General features: G+C 42.0%; 1 protein-coding gene across 1 annotated transcript in view; it reads left to right on the top strand.

Annotated features, from left to right (window-relative positions):
* The window catches only part of Prex2 (phosphatidylinositol-3,4,5-trisphosphate dependent Rac exchange factor 2), a 295,598-nt gene that overhangs the window by 146,504 nt on the left and 123,739 nt on the right, over nucleotides 1-25,355 (top strand). The window contains exons 20-23 of the mRNA XM_028769792.1: nucleotides 3,202-3,338; nucleotides 5,787-5,904; nucleotides 19,346-19,530; nucleotides 21,816-21,977. Of these exons, the coding sequence (XP_028625625.1) occupies nucleotides 3,202-3,338; nucleotides 5,787-5,904; nucleotides 19,346-19,530; nucleotides 21,816-21,977 (602 nt within the window). The remainder of the gene's footprint in view (nucleotides 1-3,201; nucleotides 3,339-5,786; nucleotides 5,905-19,345; nucleotides 19,531-21,815; nucleotides 21,978-25,355) is intronic.

The raw sequence follows: 25,355 nt of genomic DNA, 5'->3' as shown, positions 1-25,355 counted from the left end.
CATACACATACACATACACATACACATACACATACACATACACATACACATACACACACACACACACACACACATGACCACATACATGCACACACACACATGCACACACACATGCACACACACATGCACATACACACATACACACATATACACACACATGCACACACATACACACACATATACACATGCACATGCACATACACATACACTTACACACATACATATACACACACACATACACATGCACACACATGCAAATACACACATAAACACAAAAAACCTACGAATAAATAAATAAACAAATAAATAGGCCCCCAAATTCTTAATTATATTATTATTATTGTTACAAATCTGATTATAGAATAACAAACTAGATCTTGATTTTTTTTTGTCTACTTTAGTTTAAGTTAACAAAGATTTTAAAGTTATCCCTTTGTGTTTTTCTTAGCATCAAATAAATTTTTGGGTTTCTTCAATAATTTAAAAATAAGAGTTTTCAAGTTTTGTAGAGTGTTCAGGCTTTGATACCATCTTGCTATATATTTCCTTCAACTTTTTTGTTTGAGTCCTCAAAAAAATCTCATTATGAAGTTCATTCTTAACCAAATAATTTTAGTTATTAAAAGCCTGCTTATATTTTTTGAAATTATTTGAAAGGCAAATAAAAAGCTCTTGTGATATGTATTTTTATGTCATCTTGACACCACTAACGGCAGTAGAGATTTCTGGTGTTCCATAGAACATGTGGCCTGGCTGCTGGAGCCAGAAGGACCGTTGTAGACAAAGGAGGTCCCACATTATGTAATACAGGGAACGTGGTGTTTGCAGTACTAAGAAATTTACAAGTACAAAGAAGAGATATTTTGAAAGAATGCTCATATCAGAACCAAATTTGTACTATAAAGTTAACCAATGCGTGTATGATACAAAAGTAAATGTTCTTTCAAAAGAAGTAACTTTCCATTTAGATTTCTACAACGGATGGTTAAACATGTAAAGCCTCTCCATACTGAAGGGTCTTTCCACACTGGAACAGATGTACTGAGAACACACATGGGTTCTGTTTTCACTTGCCTGTAAGGGAAGTTTGTCTCATACTTGGGGACAGTCAATGCAAGCCTAAATGTGTTGAGCTGTGATCCCAATCACTGTCATGTTTGTTTTTTAAATGGGAAAGGCTGGGGTTGGGGGAGGGGTTCTCTTATGTTTTTCCTCTCAGACTTTTTTTTTAAACCCAATGGTGATTTATTATCAAACAAATTTTGCCACAAGAAAGGGTCACTGTGACTACTCTTGCCAGTTGTTGCTGCTTGCAGGCCACTAGAGTTCAGCCTTGGATCAGTCTAAGCACTTTCCTGGCTCTATCTTTAGAATAGTAGGAGGGAAAAACAACAAAATGAGACACCACAACACATCCACACTGCACCTCCTGATGCCATCTCTGTTCCCACGAGAGCCGTTTGTGCTTCTCAGCCATCTGTTTACAGGTTCCTGCTCTGCTGGCTCTTTCTCCTCACACTTGCCTCCTGTCTCTCAAGATGAACTTCTTTCTTACCTCCCTTACTCAGTCTGTAAGACATGTGTCACTAAGTATCCTCTAAGTATAATAAAGTTCAAATTCCCAGGGTTTTACTCCAGGCAGCCAGGCCTCCTGGGAGAGGGGGTCACCCTGCTACTCAGCTAGTCTGTCTTCTGCCCTGCCCCCATACCGATTCTCAGCTCATGCTTCCCCCAACCCCCATTAATTCTAAGCTTGAACACAAACAGAACTGCTTCTGTGTCCATATGGCTGAGTGATTTTCTGACTCAAAGCATTACTTAGTGCTGAAATATTCCTCCTTACCTAAGGCTCAGTTCAGTGTAGGAAAACCATTTTTAAGAATGAATCTTAGAGCAGTCTGAACAGAGAATAAAAGGTGTTTTAAGTATAAAAGTTTAAAAGTGTGCTTATGATTCCTCTATGGGTGAATTGCTTGCAGGGAAAATCTTTTCTACTGTGTGTTATGTTTTATGGACAATGGTATAATATGTGTGTGCATGTGTGCACACTCATACATGCACATGTGTAAAATCCACTAACAGTATTTGTTGTTAGACTCTCTAATAGCAATGCTTGGAAAAATCTTAAGTCTCCAGCTAGGACATGCCACTTACATATTTGCCTAGGTACCTTTCCATAGGTACAGGCCTATGTATTTATGCACACAAAGTAACTGGGTGATTGATAACTGCTTAATTCCATTGTTCACATATTCTCTAGCTTGAAAACTCTCATCTATCTTCATGCAACCAGTCATGATTTCTAATTGACTTGACATTTTTCCAATAAAAGTTGCTTTTCTTGGGCTAAAGATATGATTCAGTTGAAGTTCTTGAGCTGTTTATTAGACCAGAGTGTGAATCTGTAAAACCCACATAAAAAAGCTAGTATCTGCAGTGTACTGCTATAATTCTAGCATTGGAGGGACAGAAACGGATGGTTCCTAGGGCTTGCTAGACAGCCAATCTAGCTTATAATTTATCTTCAGGATGGGTAGTAAAACCTTACTCAAAAAAATAGTGAAAGGTAACTTAAGAAATGCTCTGGTCTGTGAATGCAAACACACATACACACATGTGCATGCACATGCATGCACATGCATGAGAATGCACATGTGCACACACATGTGTGCATATACACACACACATGCATTGGCACATTTATACCCATACACTTGTCTACATTCATATGAAATGCACACCAACACAGGAAAAAAATACCTGTAAGATTTAATTTTATATGCACATTAAATTGTTGGCATTTGAAAAACAAAAGTAATATTATTTTAATACCTATGGATTTAGTAAATTAAATAAAGTTCATGCTTTTAGTCTTTCAGACTTTTGTTTTACTATAGATTTAGAAAGTTAGATTGACTAGACATAAGGAAGGGAAACATCTGATCAGCAATGGAAAGGTCATTATGTGATATTCCTTTCAAATAATCCTTGCTTAGGCAGTGGAGTATTCTATTAATCACAGTCTGGATCATGGATAAAGAACTAGAAGGAGTGAGGGGCATTGCTATCTGAACCAGATTCACAAGAATGTTTTAGTTATGCTTTGATATGTTTAAAATTGCTTCTATTGTTCTGTATCTGATACAGGAGAATTCTTTTGCTGATGTTTGATTTTGACAATTTTCCTGTTTATATTTAAAGGTACCGTGGCTGCAGCAGCTGGCCTTCATCCAGGACAGTGTATTATCAAAGTAAATGGAATCAACGTCAGCAAAGAGACACATGCCAGTGTCATTGCACATGTCACAGCCTGCCGGAAATATAAGCGGCCAATGAAGGTACAGATAAGACGAGATTTTATTGAACACATGCATGAAATTCTTAGGGGCACCATGGACTAATGCATGAAAAGCTTTAGTTTCCAATTTTCTTCCAATTTAAACACAGCACAGTGAATCTCTTCATGACAGATTTATCTTATTATTTAATCCTAAAGTACTGGCTGTGTTTAAATAGTTGTATTTTGTTATTACATTTTATTCTTCATTCTGAGGCACTTTTTGTTCTTCCTTCTGTCCTCTCTCTTTCAAATCCAGTTGTTTCTAGGGATTGAACCCAGAGCCACATGCATACATGACAAGTTCCTCCCTCGGTCCTTTTTTTCATAAGGGTTTATCAATATTACATCTACAACTATGAAATGTTTTCTTGAGATACTTTAGAATATACAGTGGTCAAGAGTGCATAAATATACTCTTTGTAACAAATCTATGAGAATGTCTAGACTTTATAGAACTAATTTGTAGGTGTAGTTATTTAGGTAAATGGATTTAGCTTTAAAAGAAAATACCAGAATATACTTGCCTATGTTTAAATTTTTAATCACTATCCTTTGATCTATTAAATACTATCAGAAAATGAAGTTGGATCCTAATATAACACATTTTATTGTTATCTGAATAAATGTGAATATCGGTCTGGTTGAGTGGAGTCTCAGGTGATCCAACTGGAGGCATCAGGAACCTTTATGGGGAGAGTTTCTGTTTTCCTGATGCTGTGTGATGAAGTTCTATTGCTTTTGTGAATCTGACTGTGCCCAGAGAAGATAGATAGCTATATTTATTGAAGCTGGGGCTGACGTTCTGTAAAACACTAACTCCACAGGGATAGAGCTGATTTGTATTGTTTACTAATAAGGTTAGAACTGAAATAGAAAATCAGAAGTTATACATAGACTCATAGGTTACTCTGGAGCAGTAAATATCTGTTGAGCTGTACAAGTGAATGTGACCTGCACCTCGAGACTCTTCTGAAATAAGCAAGCCTTCCTCGTCTATCAAGATTTTACTAAGTAAACCAACTGATCTACCCAAGTTTTACTCCTTTTCCACTTCTCCACCTCTCTTCTTAGAGAAGTCATGATCAGGAAATCATTAAGAGAAACAATGAACTCACTGAGTGCCATGCCCTGATAGGTACCCATTGCCATGTAATGGAGGATGCCAAACCAGGCGACTTAGGCAAACACTATCTTCCTCTGAATTTGTCTAGAGCTGGTTCTTCTGAAGCTGCTGGGATGCTTGCCTTCTAGGGGCCCTGTATGGGTACCTGGATCCCTTCTTCATGACGCTCATATGTGTATGCCCAGCTGTCCTCCTGAGCTCCTGTCTTGAGGTCTCTTATAGAATTTTTCTTTATGCATAGTACCAAAATATCAGGGGGGACTGTTACCTCCCATAAACCCTCTTCCTGGATGATTCTTGCTACTACTAAACATCTGGACAAACCAAGTCATAGGGCCAAGGCCAGGGTCAGGATGAGAAGGATGTAAAGGAACACATAGATACTATGTACCTGTAGTGGTTCATTGTAGCCACAAGAATGCCCAAGTCAACTAGCATGGCTTTGTGTGTATGTGGTGATGGAGACTGAGCCCACAGCCTCATGAATGGTAAGCATGCATGTTCCTATACTGAGATCCATTACGTCTACAAGCCTAGCTCTCAGTTTAGTGATTTATAGCAGCGTGCTAGCTAGACACAGTTGTGGAGCTGATTCAGAGAAAAATGGATGCTGCACATTATATCACACTAAGTAATTGAGTTCAATTTGATTTTTCATCTTATTTATAAATCTTAAAGTCATATAACCCTTGAAGCATTTATTTGGAAATCATCTCATCTAAATAAGAATTCTCTAAATAAGAATTGAACTACTCTTTCAATTAAAATATAGGATGAGTTATGTATTATATGAAAGGATGTTACATGACTTGGAAATTCGTTACACTGAGAGACATTCTTCCATTTTCACATGGTTTGATTCATAAATACCATTAATATATTGAAATCTATGTGTCTGTTAAGACCTTAGAATGGTATGCATAATCATAGGTAATTGGTGCAGCAAATAATTGCCCATTTGCATTTGCATATTTTAAGGTATAACATATAACTCACCTAAGGATATACTTGAGGCACTTGGGTAAGACATATGAGAACTATATCCTATTTGAAAGAGTGCATCTTTAGAGTAAATATGTAGAACACATCTTCTGAAGATGATTTAAGATAGAAAAAGTTGCAATGTCGAGTTGCCATTGGCCGTCCTTTCTGACAGTTTATTTTTTCAAATTTTATTACTGTTAAACAAGAAAAATAAACAAGCAAGATGCCCCAGCTAACACTGATGCACAGTAATGTGTTATTAGTGGTTGTGAAGTTAATACTGGCACCTATGCAGTACCTCTGAGACGTCTCCCTTTCCTCCCGCTTCCTTCCCTCCAGCAAGATTCCATACAGTGGGTCTATGATAGTCTTGAAAGTGCTCATGAAGACCTTCAGAAGTCCCACTCAAAGTCCCCTGAAGATGAGGCTAGGGATGCTTTTGACCGCAAAGTAGAAGGTAGGTACCTTTCTTTTTTTTTCTTCATGTGCATTTGCTATTCTTTTCCCTAGAGCCTGTGTCTGTTCCCAAGTTCTGAGGTCTTATACTTTTGAGTTGTGACTCATTACTGTATTTATATGTCATTTTATCCATATACGTAGTAATGGATAGTGGTTGACATGTGATACCATATCTTATTTTTAGGTCTTTTATTTTATTTTTTTGGAGGCAAGTTTCACCTACTATATGGCCCAGGCTGGTCCAGAATATGTGATGATCTTCCTGCCTTTGTGTCCTAATGATGGGATTACATGTTTGCAGCCTATGCTTTTTATCAGGACCCTTTCAGTGTCTTCCTAGAATTTCTTATTAGTCATCAAAACAGAAAGTCTCACCAGTTACCTGTTACCCTCATTCAGGAAAAAGAAATTGAGCTTGTTTGGGTCAAGAGTCTGGTGTGCAAGTTAAGTTACCAAGAGAGGCAGGCTGGGGGCAGGGAATCCAACCTAGGATTTCCTTCTTGAAGGTGAATGTCATTTAGATGTTTCTGTTTCTATATGGCTTGTCCATAGTATACTTCCCTGAAAGCTAGGCAGAAATGTAGACTCTCTACTTCCACCCTAAGTCTGATGGATCAGGTCTCCATTTTCATAAGATCTGCTTCATGTAGTCATGCACATTTAAGAAGACCTAGGGTTGAGATATTCTGTAGTTTCTTTAAAAATAGACCCCTAATTCAAGTAATTTTTATTATATCCATACCTTATCAAAAAGAAGTAAGTACATATGCATGTGACACACACATACACCTGCACACATAGACACTCACACACACATTCACACACACACACAGACACACACACACACATAAATCTTTGATAAGGCTCTTCTTTTTCTGTTTGTTTCTCAGTGCAGCAGTCCTTCTTTGAACTGTGTTCAGTGTTTTACCTATGGCAACTGAGGCTATTGCATTTATGCTTGCAGTTGCCAAATGCCATGACTAATTTTTTTTTCAAAATGTTTCCACAGAAGTCCTTGTATCCACTCTTACAGTTTTGTTGTGTCCTGACAACATATTTATTGGTGAGAATCTCTGGACACTTCTATCACACTGTAAATTTCCTCCAAATAAATAGTTGGAAAATTATCCTCTGGACAACACTTCAGATGTGTGAAAATCTATCCTTCTCCATATAGCACCTTGGTATCCACGTCTGTGTTCTTGTGTTCCCAGAGAATTAGCACATACTACTAGTTAAACTGTTAGTCCTGTTGCCAGCCGGTGGCCACAGTCAACCGGGTTCATCTGAAAGTGAGGCTGGGAATGGAAGAAGGGACAGGAAGGCGAGAAGAGATGAAGCCAGGACAAAGGTTCCTGATAGAGGCTCAATGCTTTAATGTTCATCTTTCAATTTAAAGGGGAAGCCCCACCTCCCTCCACCACTGAACCCCTTTGTGCTTCAGCCCAGCTTGGATGAGGGGAATCCATCCTTAATTGCAGGCCAGAGGTGTCTGGAGGCAAGCTCAGCAGGCAGTTTAGTCATCTCAGCTCCTATAAGGTCCTGGGTCTGTCAAGGTGGTTAACACCTGAGTCCTATTGTTTGGTCTGCTGTGGTAAACAAGGTCTCTCAGGCCTGCTCAAGGCTGGGGAAAGGGCACAGTTAAACTGTTAGTCCTACACTGTGCTGCCAACGCCCACTGCAATCTCATATTTCCACCTTGATTTCTGACCAAGTGGTGCTATCATCAAGGAGTTTCCACACTCTTCTCTTTCATGTAATATTTTGGTAGAATGATTCTCAAAATCTAGAAGGATAATTTTTTTTAGCTTCTGATTGAGAAGCCAGATAATGTGGTGTGCAGTTGGGCTGCAACAAACTGCCCCATTGAGTCTAGGGATACCTGTCTTCTGGCATATGAATATACTTACTGCCTTGGAAATGCTTCAGACTCTGCCACTTAAGTATTTTCAGGGAGGTCTAGTGATGTAACATGGTTGACTTATTGGCTGTTGGTGATTAAAAATAACTTTTATCTGCATCTCCACACATCTAGGAGAGAGTAGAAGCTGAACTTTTAGCCAGGAATCATATGATTGATTCCCTAGCTCCCATTTTTAAGTAATCTTAGGGATTACCTTGTAGGAGGAGCTAAGGTGGGAGGAGTTAGGAGAGGAAGAGGAAAAGGAAGAGGAGGAGCTAGGGTGAGCAGAGATGTAGGAGTGATGGAGAGCCACTCAGGTATGGAGAGTAGTTGTGGGTAACAACTTATATTTAGGTTAATGTCGAGAGCAGGGACTCTTATCTATTCTGAGCAAGGGGTTTGAATCCCCCATGGAGAGAGGAGCATTAGGTCCTGCTCCACTCAGGGATCATATACTGGATTTGACTGTGAGATCATCAGCTCCTCCAGATGGAAGATGGACAGAGAGTTTGTGGAATTCAGTTACTTCTTTAATGATAATGCACAGCAAGCAAACACAAACACAAATGCTAAGGCTATTGCTACAAGATATTGTCACATTTCCCATAGGTTGCCTCTAACAATATGCACAATTAACACAAATAACAAGTTGCTAATTACCAAAGAAATAAGCATAGCAATAAACACATCATTCATTCACAGATTATAGGACCTGAGTCCTTTTGATGGTGTCCCGTTACAGGTCCAGAGTCTGGGAAGGCGGGGTCAGGCTGTGGCTTCCAGATAATTTGACCTTGTAGGGTGCTTGACCACGAAGAAGTTGGAGGCATAGGTCTCTCAGTTAACTCCTTGATGACTGGGTCCTGAGAAGGCTTTGTCCGGAGGATCACATTGGCCAGTCATGGCTACAAGTGTGAAGTGATGTGCTCTGATCAGGCTCCTCTTTTATGTTGGATTTGGCATTACTCTTGCCGTACATGGCAGATAACCAGTCATGTCTGGTTATCTCAGCACAGCTTCATTTCCAGACTTGTCTTTACAAGTACCAGACATGTCTTTACAAGTACCAGACTAGTCTCTACAAGTTTCCTATTACAAAATGGAGTTGGTCCTGTTTAAGGGCCTGCTCCTTACAGTTAGCTAATTGGGAAACAACTCTCTTTGTATGGGCATATTGTTATTGAGCATTACCAAACATATAAAGCCTTTGATTAATCTTTAAGGATTAGAGTCTCATTTTTCTATTGGGCCAGCATGGATAGTGGGATGGTCTGGGCAATGCCCAGCCTTGTGGAGACAGCGTGGAAGATTGGCAGAGCCATTTCCCACGATGATGTCTCATGGGTGGCAGGACTGGTGTTTCTGCCTGGTCGTTTGTAGCTGTGGCACGCGGCATGCACGTGGCCTCTGACCACAGAACATGGCGGCTGAGCTAGGCAGAGCTGCTGCAGCTTAGATAGTTGGCTTGACCAGCGGCCTTTTTTTAAATAATTACTTCAACATTACCTCATATGTATAACCACAATCCACAGTTGGTTTCAAAATCTTGTTGTGAATAACAGAAGAGCATCAGAGCTATAGTACTTGTAGAGTGAAGACCTCTTCAGAGAGGAGACCCTCTCTCAAGTCTCAGAAAGTCGCGACCACTCAGTAATCTGCTCAACCTACAGGAGTCAGGGTCAGGTGAAAACTCTCTGTACGCTTATCTTTCTCAAGAATGTGGCCCTGCCCTGTTACTTTGGCCTTGCCCTGTCACTATGGTTCTCAGCTTGGTTCCACCTGGCTAAATTGCATTCTAGCCAGTTCCCATAATTAGTCTGTCCACATTCTTAACTCGCTTCATGCCTCCATGTCTTTGTAAAGAAAGCCTAAAGAATATTTTATGTCTAAAAAGGATTCTATATACCCAGTATCTATAATTTTTCACTCTACATTCCTCACTTCTCCTAATGATAGTTTTTAATCTTAAAAACTTAAGCCCACTTCTCTAAATGATAGTTTTTAGTCTTGCATTTCAATATCTTCATAGCTTCTGTTTCCCTGTCCGAGGGTTTGATACTGATGTCGTAGCAGTAAAATCTGAACAGCACTTACCCTTTCTCTTATGAAGGCAACTAATCTATTTAAAATACAGGGTCCTATGGTTAAAAGTAAAAGTAGAATCACAAGAGGGCCTGCAAGGGAGGATATCAGAGTAGTCATCCAAGGGGATCTATTAAACCAACTTTCAAACCAATTCTGTTGTGCTTCTCTGTCCTTCTGTCTCTGATCTAGTCTCTCTCTGAGTTTACTCATAGTGTCTTTAATCACACCTGAATGGTCTACATAAAAACAGCATTCTTCTTTCAAAGCAACACACAGTCCCCCTTCTCTAAGAAACAGCAAGTCTAATCCTCTTCTATTCTGTAAAACAACCTCAGAGAGGGAAGTCAATGATTCCTCTAACTTTGATACTGACTGTTCTAGGGCCCTCAGACTACATCAATAGCTGCTCTCAGTTCATGAAAATAGTGTGGGGTCTGAATCAATGCAGCAGTTCCTGTGCCCACACCTGCAGCCACTCCTAGCCCCAATATGACAGCTAGGGTTAAGGAAATGGGCTCTCTACGGAAGCATCTAGGGTATTCAAACTCTCGGTCAAGAGTATCTGCAGGGTGGTAATAGACTCGAGGAACTAGCTGAACAAGTACACAATAGTCTTTGGTCTCATCAAAAACAGAGGTGGAGATGCATGGAGTTAATCCAGAATGGTGGGTTAGTGCCCACCATTTATCAATTTCAGGCACTAAAAATCTGTTGACAGAGGTCTTTGGACTCTTAAGAGTCTCATTGCATAGATGTGTATAAGCAGCGGGAGGGGTTCCCAAGCAAACTCCTTGACCTGAAACTTCAGTAAGGGTAAGTCTATTTTTACTATTCCATATACAGGCATCATGACTAGTGGTGTTATTACAGGTCCCAGTTGTTGCGATGCCTTCATAATATGGAGGCCCTGAAGAGAGGCAAAGCCAGCAGGACTTAGTCATATTGGGTTAGGACCCATTTAGTATGGTAAAAGCACCTTGGATCAGACTTAACATCCTCTGTTCAGTGCTTGGGAGAGAAGGAGTAGAGGTCAAAGGAGTACCCAGAGGGTACTCAGTATAGTGTTTGAGTTCCGAAGGTCTTAAAGGGGTCACAGGGGCAACTGCAAGGGATTTCTGTTCTAGTAACACTCTGTTAGGGCCTATAGGCTGAGCAGGTGGACTCTCTATCTTCAACTGAATGGTGAAAGCAGCACCTAAGTCGCACTTCATCATTCTATCTGGAAAATACCATCTAAGGCCCCATGTTCTCCCTTTCAACCACTGTACTGTATCCCCGGTCCGTCCCTGGACAGTGAAAGTTATATTTAAGGGTATGCAGGTGGACCTTGAATTGCACAGGTTCTCTGTAATCCACTTAAAACATTCTGTTGGAGAGGCATAATTCTTACGTACTATAATCCAGTCCCATGAGGAGCTGGGGCTCCAGTAAGCATCTCCTGTTGTTTCGCAGCCCCAAGCAGAACGATATAAGTTCCCTATGTCTCCACAACGGTGGGCTGTTGTTCGATCCCGACCATCCCTGGGACAGACATAAAAATCTAATTTCCCTAGCTCACATCTGCGTTCCGGGTCTCCACACCCAAATTTACCTCCTGGGCAAATTCTCCGCCCTGCATCCAGGGGCAACTTCTGAGGATCTGAGGTAGGGATATCCCAGGTGTCTAATCCAGCTGCTAATTGGCAGAAATTGGGAGTGAGAGTGGGCCACCAGGTGTACGGTGGGGCTACCTTAGAGGTAGACCACAATACCACTCCAGTCATTGAGGTGACCTGCCAAGTCAGTTTTTGGGTAGTGTGTGGATTATTCCCCATCATCTGTGAGCCTACGGCGTAGGCGCAACTTAAGAGGATTACCAGTCCGCTCCAAAGTCCATTCATCTTGGTGAGAGTTCAGAGGTGCTCTTTTCACGTGTGAGGCATGGATCCACGCAGCGATGCCGTCTACCTTCACTGCTGTGGGGGTTGTCAGCAGGACCAGGTACAGGCCTTTCCACTGTGGCTCAAGGTTGCCCGTCCGATGTCTCCTTACTAGGACAGTGTCTCCGACCTCGAACTGGTGTGGTATTGGATCTTCTTTAGGAGCATAGGAGTTCTTTATGGTTCCCCAGATTTCCTTTTTCACAGTCTCTAAGGCTTTTAGTCGGGCTAGAATAGGAAAAGGGGGACTATAACCATCATCAGGGCGAGTTGTACTCTCAAGGGTCTGATAAATGGGAGGTGGAGAACCGTATAAAATCTCAAAGGGGGTAAGTCCCAGGACTCCGGGTGTGTTCCTGACTCGGAACAGGGCAAGTGGGAGCAAGGGTGTCCAATCACCCCCGCCAGTCTCTATAGTCAATTTAGTTAAGGTCTCTTTTAGGGTTCTATTCATCCTCTCTACCTGTCCTGAACTCTGGGGTCTATATGAGCAATGTAATTTCCAATCGAACCCCAATAGTTTGGCCAGTCCCTGACTTACTTGCGCGATGAAAGCAGGCCCATTGTCTGAGCCAATTACCCTTGGCACCCCAAACCTGGGTAGGATTTCTTCCAATATCTTCTTAGCCACCACAGTAGCAGTCTCCTTCTTGGTTGGGAATGCCTCGACCCATCCGGAAAAAGTATCTATAAATACTAAGAGATATTTGTTACCATACCTGGCAGGTTTTACTTCAGTGAAATCGACCTCCCAGTAAGAACCAGGTCGATCTCCTCAAAGTCTAGTTCCTTTTACCTCCTGATGGTGGCTGGCATTGGTGAAAGCACAAGCCTTGCACTCTCGCACTAGCCTGTGCGCTAGTTTCTTCAACCCTGGAATCTCATACTGAGACCGGGCCACTATTTCCATCATCTTTTCGGGCCCCAAGTGGGTCCACTAATGGATCCCAGATAGGTACTGTAGGCTTTCTTCTTCAAACAGGACCGGCTTGGTCCCTGGCTCCTCAGTGGGATTGGGAGTCTTTGATTGGGTTCTGATGGCCAAAATCATGGGTCCCTGGGCAGCTTTTTTTGCTTCCAGGTCCGCCATCTGGTTTCCTTTTGCAATATAGTCTGTCCCTTTTTGATGGCCGGAACAATGAACTATTGCCACCTTCTTTGGAAGGTGAATTGCCTCCAAGAGGCTCAAAATCTCTTCTTTGTTTCTAATTTCTTTTCCTGCTGAAGTTAATAGCCCTCTCCACCGGTAGATGGCGCCATGTACATGAGCGGTAGCAAATGCATACCTGCTATCAGTGAAAATATTCACCCCTTGTCCTTCCGCCATCTTCAAGGCCTGGGTCAGGGCTACCAGTTCAGCTTTTTGTGCTGAAGTCCCTTCGGGTAGGGCCGAGGCCCACACAGTCCTTTTCCCATCTACCACCGCCGCTCCCGCCCTTCGCTTGCCCTCAACCATGAAGCTGCTCCTGTCAGTAAACCAGGTCTTCACCCCTGGCCAAGGCTTGTCAGTCAGGTCCGGTCTGTTGGACGTTTCTTCAGCCAGTATTTCTTCACACTGGTGAATCATGGAGCTGTCAGCCTCGGGCAGCAGGGTGGCAGGGTTCAGAACAGCCGGCGGGGCAAAGGTTATACGTTCGGTGAGGAGGAGGCTCTGGTAGTGAGTCATTCTGGCATTAGTCATCCAGTGATCGGGAGGCTGTCTGACAATGCTTTCCAGAGCATGAGGGGCCACTATTGATAATTTCTGTCCCAAAGTCAGTTTATCAGCATCTTTCACTAGTAGAGCCGTAGCTGCTATGGCCCACAGACAGACAGGCCATCCACTTGCTACCGGGTCTAGCTTCTTTGAGAGATACGCCACTGGATGTTTCCATGGACACAAGGTTTGATTCAAAACTCCTCTAGCCACCCCCTTCCTCTCATCAACATAGAGAGTGAAAGGCTTAGTCAGGTCTGGTAAAGCCAAAGCAGGGGCTTCTAATAAAGCCCTTTTCAATGCCTCAAAGGCTTTCTGATGTTCGACTGTCCAGGTAAACTCCCCTTGTTCCTTAGTCAAGGAACAAGGTATAAAGGTGCCGCCAAGGTGGCGAACCCTGGGATCCATAGCCTGCAGAACCCGGCGGTCCCAAGAAACTCTCTTACCTGACGAGGGGTAGTTGGGGTTGGGATCTGCATAACTGTCTGCTTTCTGGCCTCAGTCAGCCAGCGTTGTCCATCTCTCAAGGTGTAACCCAAGTAAGTCACTTCAGTCTTACATAGCTGGGCCTTCTTCATGGGTGCCCGATACCCCAACTTACCCAACTCATCCAGGAGACGTTCTGTTCCTTTCTCACAATCTTGGGGGTTCTTAGCGGCCAATAAAAGGTCATCTATGTATTGTAACAAAGTCACTTGAAGATTATTAGCCCTGAAAGGGGCCAGGTCCCGGTGGAGTGCCTCATCAAATAAAGTGGGAGAGTTCTTGAATCCCTGGGGCAGTCTCGTCCAGGTCAGCTGTCCTGCTTTACCATTCTCTGGGTCTCTCCACTCAAAGGCAAATAGGGGCTGACTCTGGGAATGACGTCTCAAACAAAAGAAAGCATCTTTAAGGTCCAGAACTGAATACCAAGTTCTGTCCGGGGGCAGAGAGCTGAGCAAGTTGTAGGGGTTGGGTACCGTAGGGTGGATATCTAGTACCCGTTTGTTAACTTCTCGGAGATCTTGAACAGGCCGGTAATCTCCAGTGCCTGGTTTCTTTACTGGCAACAGAGGTATATTCCAGGGAGATTTGCAGGGGACTAAAATCCCCTGTTGTAATAATCTTTCAATGTGGGGATGTATCACCATTCTGGCTTCCTTGCTCATGGGGTATTGCCTGACCCCAATTGGAGAAGCACCATCTTTGAGCTCAATGACTATCGGGGGTACATTTCTTGGCCATCCCCATTCCCCCAGTCTCTGCCCAGGCCTCAGTAAACAGGGACCAGGGTCCCATTTCCAATTCTGATGAAGGATGTCCCTGAGTGTCAGACTGAAACAGTATATATTCATCTTCTGTTTTCAGGGAGAATGTTAACACTGGGGATTTGATAGTGTCCCATGTCACCTTTGGCCCCTGGGGGGTGAAACTTATTTGTGCCTTTAACTTAGTTAAAAGGTCCCTACCCAGCAAAGGGGTAGGACACTCAGGTATCACTAGGAAGGAATGAGACACCTGTCCTTTTCCCAGGTCTACTGTTCTTGTGGTGGTCCACGAATATGAGTTCTGTCCAGTGGCTCCAATAACTATGGTTTGCTTACTTCTCAACTTCCCCAGGGGTTTCTTGAGCACTGAGAATTCTGCTCCCATGTCGACAAGAAAGTCCATGGGGGTCCCCTCCACTTTCAGGGTTACCCTAGGCTCGGGGAGGGGGGTCAAGCCCTGAGCCCCCTAGTCTTCATTGCTACCTAGGGCCAGAGCCTTAAGTCCCTTCTTGGTGGGACACTCTCTGGCCCAATGTCCTCTCTCCTTGCAATAGGCAGATTGGTCTCTGTCCAGTGTTTGGCTGGCTCTTCTGGGTCTCCTTGGCTCCTGCCTCTGATACTCGCCCAAGTTCCCTGTCTGCCTAACTCCTCTAGTTCCCTGTCTTCTTCCCTCATCTACAACTGCGGCCAAAATCTTAGTCAAATTCTTTTCCTGCCTTCTCTGTCTCTCATCTTTCTCCTTACTCCTTTCTCTTTTCTCTCTTTCTGCTTTTTCTTCCTGAGTTTCCCTCTTATGATAGATCTTCTCTGCCTCCTTAACCACATCTCTGATTATGAGGTCTTGTAATCCCTCAAGACGCTGTAACTTCTTTCTAATATCTGTAGCAGCCTGCCCAATAAAAGCCATAATGACAGACATCCTCTGTCCCTCCGAGGTGGGGTCAAAAGGAGTATATCTGCGATATGCCTCCATGAGGCACTCTAAGAAAACAGAGGGGGCTTCTTCTGGCTCCCGCATAACCTCTCTTACCTTAGTCAAATTGGTGGGGCGTCTCACCACCCCTCTGAGACCTGACACCAGAGCCCGGCGGTAGATGGACAGCCTTTCCCTACCTGCAGCTGTGTTGTGGTCCCATTGGGGCCGAGTGAGGGGAACAGCCTCATCAATCTCTGCTGGAGTTAGATTCTGCAAAAGTTGTCTCATAGCGTTCTGGATGTTTTTCCGGGCCTCCAGAAGAACTCTCTCTTTCTCTTCAGCCGTGAAGAGAGTCTGGAGGAGCTGATTGCAATCATCCCAGGTGGGCTGGTGTGAGTACATTATAGACTCCACCAGTCCAATCAGGGATGTAGGATTCTCTGAAAAAGTGGGATAATTAGCTTTCCAGTTAAACAGATCAGATGAAGAAAAGGGCCAGTATTGTAGGAACTGGACTGCATTCGGTTCGGTAGGTGCCGGACCTATAGCTCGGAGAGGTAGAGAAACGGTAGAGTCGAGTCCTTCCGGACTCAACCCTCTCTGGCTCCGAGTGCCAGTTGCCGCCCCCCGCCCCTGGCTGCTCCCTGTGGTTCCGGACTCAGTGCTGAGGCTGGGGGAGCCTGTGGTGGTTGATGATGGGGGGGCAGTGGTGGGCGGACTTGGCCACTCAGGTGGCTCCTCGATCTCAGGATAGATCTTAGGCAGAGCTGAGGGTTTAGTTTCCGAGTCCAGTTTCGGTTTGGGTTTGGGCGTTTTAGGCCCGGAACTGCAGAGAGCCAGGGCTCGGGAGCCTGGCTGTTTCTTAACCCATGGTCTCACCCACGGAGGGGGATTCTGGATCAGGTTCTGCCAAACCATGATGTATGGCTGTTGATCGGGATGTGACCCTGGTCCTTCCTGAAAAATAGTAGCTTTTACTGCAGAAATAGTAGTCGCGTCAAAAGTCCGCTCAGGTGGCCATCCCACATCAAGTTTTGGCCACTCTGAGGCACAGAAGGTCTGCCAACATCCCTTCCAGATGTTAATCGATAACTCATTGCCTCTGTCCTTCACCTCTGTCCAGTGGTCTAAAGTCAGGCTTAAGGGAGTCACTACAGTCTGTCCCATAACTGTCAACAAGCAACACAAAACACAGACAAAACAACTACACTAACTGTCTCAACGGAGAAAGCCAACACCAATTCAGAAAAACAGATGGCCAGGAGGTCTCTCACACCTCCTCCAGCAAGAGGACCACCTTGTCCTCTCTGGCCTCCAGACGGGCACCCACCAGGCGTCCCCGGGGTCCCTCCTCACCTGGGACGTTTCCCAGGTTGTGGCAGTGATAACCCTCCTAGCACGTCTGCTGGTCACCCATTTGCCTCGTGCCGAGACAAAAGGTTTGCTGTCTCTTACTAGGCAGAAACAGCTGCCAAGCCAAAACACAGAAGTGCACTTTACAGAATTCCAAACCAAATGTCAGAACGAGATGGATAGATACACAAAACACACAAACAAAACCGCAGTGCCCTTACCTCCCAGTGGGGGTCTCAGAGATCAGGGTGGTCGCAAATCCCGGACGAGCCCCCAATGAAGACCTCCTCAGAGAGAAGACCCTCTCTCAAGTCTCAGAAAGTCGCGACCACTCAGTAATCTGCTCGAGACACCATGTACCAGAGCAATTGCAAGGTTGTTTATTAGGGCGAGACAACTAGCTGTCGGTCAATTCGTATGCCCACGCAGGAGCTGAATTGACCCCGACAGCCAGTTTGAAAGGGGTTTTTAAAGGGAAAAACCACAAACCAAGGAATGGGGAGGGGGTGAGGGGTTGCCAGGGTGGTGTAACATAAAAATAGTGGAACATTCCAAAGGAACCCAACCTACAGGAGTCAGGGTCAGGTGAAAACTCTCTGTACGCTTATCTTTCTCAAGAATGTGGCCCTGCCCTGTTACTTTGGCCTTGCCCTGTCACTATGGTTCTCAGCTTGGTTCCACCTGGCTAAATTGCATTCTAGCCAGTTCCCATAATTAGTCTGTCCACATTCTTAACTCGCTTCATGCCTCCATGTCTTTGTAAAGAAAGCCTAAAGAATATTTTATGTCTAAAAAGGATTCTATATACCCAGTATCTATAATTTTTCACTCTACATAGAGCACTTGCCTAGCAAACCTAAAAGCCAACTTTTACTCTAGCAAGGCATAACTGGGGTATGACTTTCCTGTCATGCTTACTACTCAGACTCAGAATGCTTAAAAATTTTCATTTATTTATATTTATTTATTTACTTATTTATTTTCGTATTTGTGCGTGTGGCGATGCATGGGCCTATGAGTGCGAGTACATGGGTGTGCATGTGAAAGGTGGACAGCAATCTTGGGTGTGATCTCAGGAACTCCATCCACATCCTTTGAGACAGTGTCTCTCATTGTTCTTCAGCTTACTTATTTGGATGGGTTGGCCGGCCGAAGAGACCTGTGGTTCTTTTGTTTCTGTCATCCCAACACTGGGATTACAAATGTGTACCACCTATATCCAGCATATTTATATGGATTCTGGTGATCCGGCTCAGGTCTCTCCCACCCTAGAGGAAAGCACTAAACCAACTGAGCCATCCTCCAAGTGTGTATCTGCTATTAGGCCACATAATAGTTTCTTTTATGAAATCATAGTTATATATTCCTTGGCTTTTGAATGTATGCTAAACAGAGTGCAGCTGAATGTTTTAGATGGAAATTTCAGTCTAGTGAACAATGTTGGACTTCCTCCATGAATTCTTTCTCCAAGATGCTGTCTGGGAAACTTAAAGCATCTGGGAACAAAAATGATCTAACATCTCCTTCCTGCCTTAGAAATCTGACCTGCTTTGTGGTTTTCTGTGGTAATTTGATCCTTGAAGCACATTTTCATCCCATGTTTGAGCTCATTTTAGAATCTGTAACTTCTATCCATACACACTTTGTAAACAGACTTTTGCTTATTTGTTATTTTGTATGGGTGAGTGTTTGTCTGCATGTATATTTTTGTGTACCAAGTACATGCTTGGTGTCCATGGAGACCATGAGAGGGTTCATAGATGATTATGAGCTACCATATAGATACTGCAAATTGAACCTAGGTTCTTTGCAAGAGCAGAAAGTTCTCTTAACTGCTAAGCCTTTGCTTAAGCCCCTCACATTCACTTTAAATAAAAAATGATTCAGTTCTCTCTATAGTGCTTACTTGGTATAAGCCAATATATGTAGTCCACTGATCAAAGTGATATATCAACCAGAGTGGTGATGTTGAAATGGCAATATTTAAGTTTGTCAAATATTTTTCTTAAAAAATATTTTTGTTTTTAAAGCATTAGCACGAGTAGATATACCACTTATCATATCTAACTTAGATAGCCTTTAAAGAACTCTTAAAAGTATTCAAAGGCTCTTTGAGCACAGAGGTACATGTCTTTAATTCCAGCACTTGGGAGGCAGAGCTAACCTGAACTACACAGTAAGTTCTAGGTGAGCCAAGGTTATATAGTAAGACTCTGTGTCAAAAGTAGAATAAAATAAAAGTATTTAAATAATCAGAGACTCAAAAATGCTTGATGAGGAGGAAGGAACATGATTTGTCTACACTCAAATTGTATTCCAGATGTCATTGACAAGTTCAACACCATGGCCATTATTGATGGCAAGAAGGAGCATGTGAGTCTGACCGTGGACAATGTCCACCTCGAGTATGGGGTTGTGTACGAGTATGACAGCACGGCGGGGACAAAGTGCAATGTGGTGGAGAAGATGGTGGAGCCCAAAGGATTCTTCAGCCTGACTGCCAAGGTACAGTGACTCTGGGACATTCAGATTCTTCTACCTTAACTCTGAAACCACCCCAACTTTATCATACCTATTGACTGTGCCTGTTGCAGAGATAACCCATTTAACTCTCCTCGTTTATTCACTGTGGACCAGATTCCTTTTATTGACCCTAGGAACTGAGTGTTAAGTTAGGTGAGCCTCTCACCCAGGCAAGGCTTAGCCTATATGGTAAAAAGTTTGCTGTATCTGTTATTGTTGCTACAATCCTAGTTTAGCCCAAAGAATGCATTTCAGATAGTTGTTATGACAGGTTTTTTAATGTACATTTTTTTATGAGTGCTTTATGTCATTAAAAAATTTCAAATTCCTTAATTGCCAAAATGTTGGGAAACATAAAAGCCACTTTGTAAATACATCCACAGATGTCTAATTGTTGTTTGTAAATAATAATGTCAGATGGTTCTTAGGTGAAAGCAAGGTAAAGAAAGAGGAAGATCTTTAAATCTGAATGAAATGGCATATACTATGAAACACGTCAATCTCCTGTTTTTTTTTTTTTTTTTTCTAATAGCTCCAGATCTTCCCTCTTCACACCTGGCTTTAGGATTCCAGTTGACTTTTCTATTATCCTGTGAGAACTTTGACTTTACAAGTTGAAGAGATAAGATACAGCTTCTTTACCTTTATTTTTTTAACTACTGTTTCAAATATGTATAGTTGAAATTCTATCTATTTATCACTCATTTACAAAAATTTAAGTAGGAAAATTTTGTAGTGATCCAAGGAGGTATTTTAAAATAATCATGTTTTAATCTTTTAAACATTAATTTAAGGACACATTCTGATGTTAAATCATTGTAAGCAGCTTGTATGTTTTCAAAATTCAATCCTTTCTGAACAATAATGTCTTATTAAATAGGACCCATGTAAGATCTTAGGACCAGGTGATAACAATTGTATCATTTTATTCTTTAGCTATGTCCACTTAGCAAAATCACATGGGATTTTCTATGTGTGTGACAGTATGAGTTAGTGTGATAACTCAAAGTTAAAACAGACACCGAAGAGCACAAACTGTTGATCGTGAAGCACGCCCTGATATTTCCAGACCTGTGAGCAGATGAACACATTCAGTGTATCTGGGAAGCAGGGCTGGAAAGAGATGAAGCATTGCATTTCACACATCTCACAGTGTTAGAGAAATCTTGTGTCATCAGAAATTCTCAGTGAGCCAAACTACAGGGAGATGTTTATGTACATGTATGTGCACATACACAGAGCCTTAACTTGACTGCAACACACAAAAGATTGCTCATTGAAAATGTCATTCAGATGCTTTTATCTGGAACTTTTATCAGCCAGAATTCAGGCCTGAAAAAGGATCACTATATAATGAACCAGGATAAGTTCCTTTTATTTCCATTCTTAAAAGGCTAATGTGAACTTCTTTTATTCTTTTTTTTATTATTGAACATATATTTCTTTTATACAATATATGTTGATTACAGTCACCCTTCCCCCTGCCCTTCCAGGTCCTTCTACTTTCCACTCACCCAAATCCATATCCTCCCTCCCTCTCTCCTCCTCTTCCTCCTCCTCCTCCTCCTCCTTCTTCCTCTCTCTCTCTCTCTCCTTTCTCTTATTAGAATTTAAACAGGCATTAATAATAATAATATCAGAAAAAGGCAAAATAATCAAAACAAAATGAACATAGGGGAAGACAAAGCAGCAGGAACACATGGAGACCATGGAACACACATTCTCACACACAGAAAATTTATTAAAATAAAATCACAAGCTATGATACATAAGTTAAAGATCTGTAAGCAAAAATAAAAGTACAATGCCTAGACGAAGCATTGTGAATGCTTGTTATTTTTTAGTCTTTCAGCAAACAGTTTGTTGGCCATGTTCGCTTGGCCTGTCTAGATAAGAGGGATATCAATGCTTTCTCTTAGTGTGTTGTTGTTAATATTGTGGTTGATCTATCACAAAATTGATGGTGTGGGAGTGGGGTGGGGTAGTCATAGTGAGTGTTTGAGGTAGATTTTCAGGAGATGAGTACCTACATCAGAGTGAGCGCTCATTGATCCAGCAGGAAGTCTTTGAAGTCTGCTTGGCTCCCTGGGCAGGCTTTCATCATTCAGATGGTGAAACCTGATATTCCAAACAGACAAATCAAATCAGTTTACAGATTGTGCCTCACGAAACTAAAACTGGGCAACTACAGTGCTAGCTCATGAAAATTGTATGTGCTTGCTTTTGAAGTTCCTTTTCGCTTCTTTTGTGTATATTTATCACAACAGATTCTGGAAGCCCTAGCAAAAAGTGACGAACATTTTGTCCAAAACTGCAGCAGCCTTAATTCTTTGAATGACGTGATTGCCACTGACCTTCAGAGTAAATTCAGCAGCATGTGCAGTGAGAGAATCGAACACGTGTGCCACAGAATATCCAGCTATGGGAGGGTAAGTAGTCTGAATTTACACGAAATTGTTACTGAAGTTATTGCTTTCGAGTCACATTCCAATCAGACTCTAATATCTTCTTTAATATGTGTTATGGATTCATTTGTTGAAATAATAACATTTATATCATTTTCTTGGTCACTTGTCTTTTGCTGTAAGAAAATGCTTGAGGCTAAGTAGGGTTTTTGTTTGTTTTTTTTTGTTTTGTTTTTGTTTTTCTTTCCTTCATGATCTTTTCTACATATACTATGGTTTTCAGTGTTGTGAGTTTATAGGATTTCTGTGTGTATTAATGTGTATGTCTTTGTACCTGTATGTGTTTCTTGTGCTTTTTCTTTGGTTCTTTTTCTTGTGATAGTTTGCTTGTTCCATGTTATTCTGGTTTGTTTTTATTTTATCTTGTTTTCTTTTTATTGTTTTCTTTTACTCTTTTAGATGCTTATTTGTATTCTAATGTGAAAAAGAGAGAGAAAGAAAGGGTGTGAATTTGGATTGGTGGGGAATATCTAGGAGGAGTTGAGAGAGAAAATTGTAATTAAAATATATTGTATAAAATAGTCTATTTCCAATAAAAGGAAAAGCGACTATGAAAATAGATTCCCAGGTCCCATGTAGTTGCTAAAATTGAGTGCTGTTTCTGTCCTTCTGTGTCATGATAGCCTACATGAAAAGGGAAGTAATCTCCTATACTCTTATCAAAAGCCCTGTGAGATATGTATGTATGTATGTGTATGCATGACTGTCCTATTTAAGGCTATTATTGCTGTGATGAAACACCATGACCAGAAACAACTTGGGGAGGAAAAGGTTTACTTATCTGTTCATCATAGAAGGCAGTCAGGACAGGAAATCAAATAAGGCAGGAACCTGGAGGCAGGACTTAAAGCAGAGGTCATGAAGGGGTACAGCTTACTAGCTTACTCCCCATGGTTCCTCAACATTCTTTCTTATAGAACCCAGGACCACCAGACCAGGGATGATATCACTCACAATGCATCCTTCCCCATCAATCAAAAATTAAATAAAATGCCCTACAAGATGGCACATACTGCCTGACCTTATTTTAGCAGTTTCTCATTTTCTAAGGGAGATCTTTCCTAACAGACTTTTTTTTTAATTTTTCAGAATTCATGTTTGAATACTGTATTTACAGCATTCTTATTCCTCACTCTTCCCTATGCTTCCCCTTCCCCATCTTAAATTCATAACTCTCGCCTCCCACTGTGTGTGTGTGTGTGTGTGTGTGTGTGAGAGAGAGAGAGAGAGAAAGAGAGAGAGTACTACTGAGCCCAGTTGGCAAGGCTTGTATGTACCTATGTTTATGGCTGATGTTTAGGGGTTGGATAATCTATCATAGAGCTTGTACTTGAAGATAACTGTTTCTCTGTCTGAAACCATTAATTGCCTATAGCTCTCATTAATGGTTATAGCCTTGTGAAAGTTCTCCCATATACACTGTTTAAGCAACCATATTGTTGAGTGTGACCTTCCCTCTCATGTCTAGAACACAGTATCTAGCCAAAGATTTCCTATTCATCTGGGTCCTAGAGTCTTTTCTCCCTCTTTTCTGCAATGTTCCTTAACTCAAGGATATAAAAGTTACATTGTAGTTGTACCAATTGAGGCTGGTTACCCCATGTCACTTATTCTGTTCATTTTGAGCAGTTGTCACATCAGATTTTGTAGAGGCAACACCAAGAATTATCATAGGTAGTACTCATAGACAGGCCTCTGCAAAGAATTAGTGACAAAGAATACTTTCAGTTCATGAGTCATTGGCTCTATGTTCCATAATAAAAGGAAAGCAATTTTTTTAAAGATGGGCCAGGAAGAAAAGGGAAATTCTGGCATGTTCCTAAATGTTGCCATTAGCGGCACAAGAAAAAGCTACTTGAGGGCTCCTGTCCTTTCACACTTAGCATCCAATTGAAAAGAAAGACCAAAATAGATGAAGGGAGCATAGCCATGCTGCTAGGACTCCCACCCAGATGATGGAGCACCCTCGCAGCACACACCTGTCTTTTATGAGGTGCTATCTAGAGCTCTGTAGCACACAGCATTTTTTGTCTATCTATTAGAGACATCAGGCAATGTGTGAAAGAATTTACAGAATTATTTTTATGTGGTGTGTGTGTATGTGTGTGCCACATGTGTGTAAATAACTGCAAAGGCCAGAAAAGGTCATTAGGTTCTCCCAGACTTTAAGTTACAGAGGGTTATGAGCCACTGGTGTGGTGCAAGAAACTGAACTTCCATCCTCTAGGAGAGCAGCAAGACCCCTTAATACGTGCACCAATCTCTCTGGCTCACTATGTGTGTGTGTGAGTGTATTTTATATATATATATAATCTTACTAATCAGTGAGGTGAGATATACATTTCCTGTTTCATTGATAAAGTAATTGACATTCTGAGTTGTCAGGGAACTTGCCCAGTGGTGCACAGCTGGCAAGGGCACTGGCATTTGAAGCTTGCTATCTTTTTATTCTTTTCTAACAGGTGTTCTCATTTGCTTATCTACATTTGATGCTGTGTTATTTTATAGAGTTTATATGCTAAGCAGTGTGGTTCAGACTATAAGAACAATAGGATCTCTATAAAAGACAAATCACTGTATTGAATAGTTAATAATGGTAACTCTTATAATAAAAAGACATGAAAGGCAGGGTATGTGTACTGGCTGATTTTGTGTGTTAACTTGACGAGAGTCACTAAAGAGGGAGGAGCCCAGTTGAGGAAATGCCACCATAAGATCCTTCTGTAAGGTATTTTCTCAATTAGTGATTTATGGGAAAGGGCACAGCACATGGTGAGTGGTCCTGGATTTTATAAAAACACAGGCTGAGCAAGCCATGTGAAGCAAGCCAGTAAGCAGCATCCCTCCATGTTCTCTGCATCAGCTCCTACCTCCAGGTTCCAGCCCTACTTGAGTCCCTGTCCTGATTTCCTCTAATGATGGTCTATGATCTGAAAGTATAAGATAAACCCTTTCCATCCCAATTTGCTTTTTGGTCACAGTGTTGCTGCAATAGAAACCCTAACTAAGACAGTGTGGTAGAGCACATCATTAATCTCAGCTTCCAGGAGGCACAGGCAGGCCAATCTCTGTAAGTTTTAAGCCAATCTAATCTATAGAGTGAATTCTAGGATAGCCAGGTACATAGTGAGACCCTGTTCCAACAACAACTGCCACAACAACAAAGGCATCTGAGTGACAGGGAGGAGAAATTACATTCAAGTATTACAGGAACGTGACTGGACTAATTGCTGTGGAAGATGGATTATTGGCTGGATTAGGAGAGGAGATTAGTTAGTTGTAAACAGAGAGGAATGAAATCACGTTTTTCCAGTGACTGTTTGGCTTAAAATAAGACACTGA

The sequence above is a fragment of the Grammomys surdaster genome, unplaced genomic scaffold (genome assembly GCF_004785775.1).
Source record: "Grammomys surdaster isolate TR1022 unplaced genomic scaffold, NIH_TR_1.0 64, whole genome shotgun sequence".
In the NCBI taxonomy this organism is placed as follows: domain Eukaryota; kingdom Metazoa; phylum Chordata; class Mammalia; order Rodentia; family Muridae; genus Grammomys; species Grammomys surdaster.
This window is presented reverse-complemented; position numbering and strand designations above follow the sequence as displayed.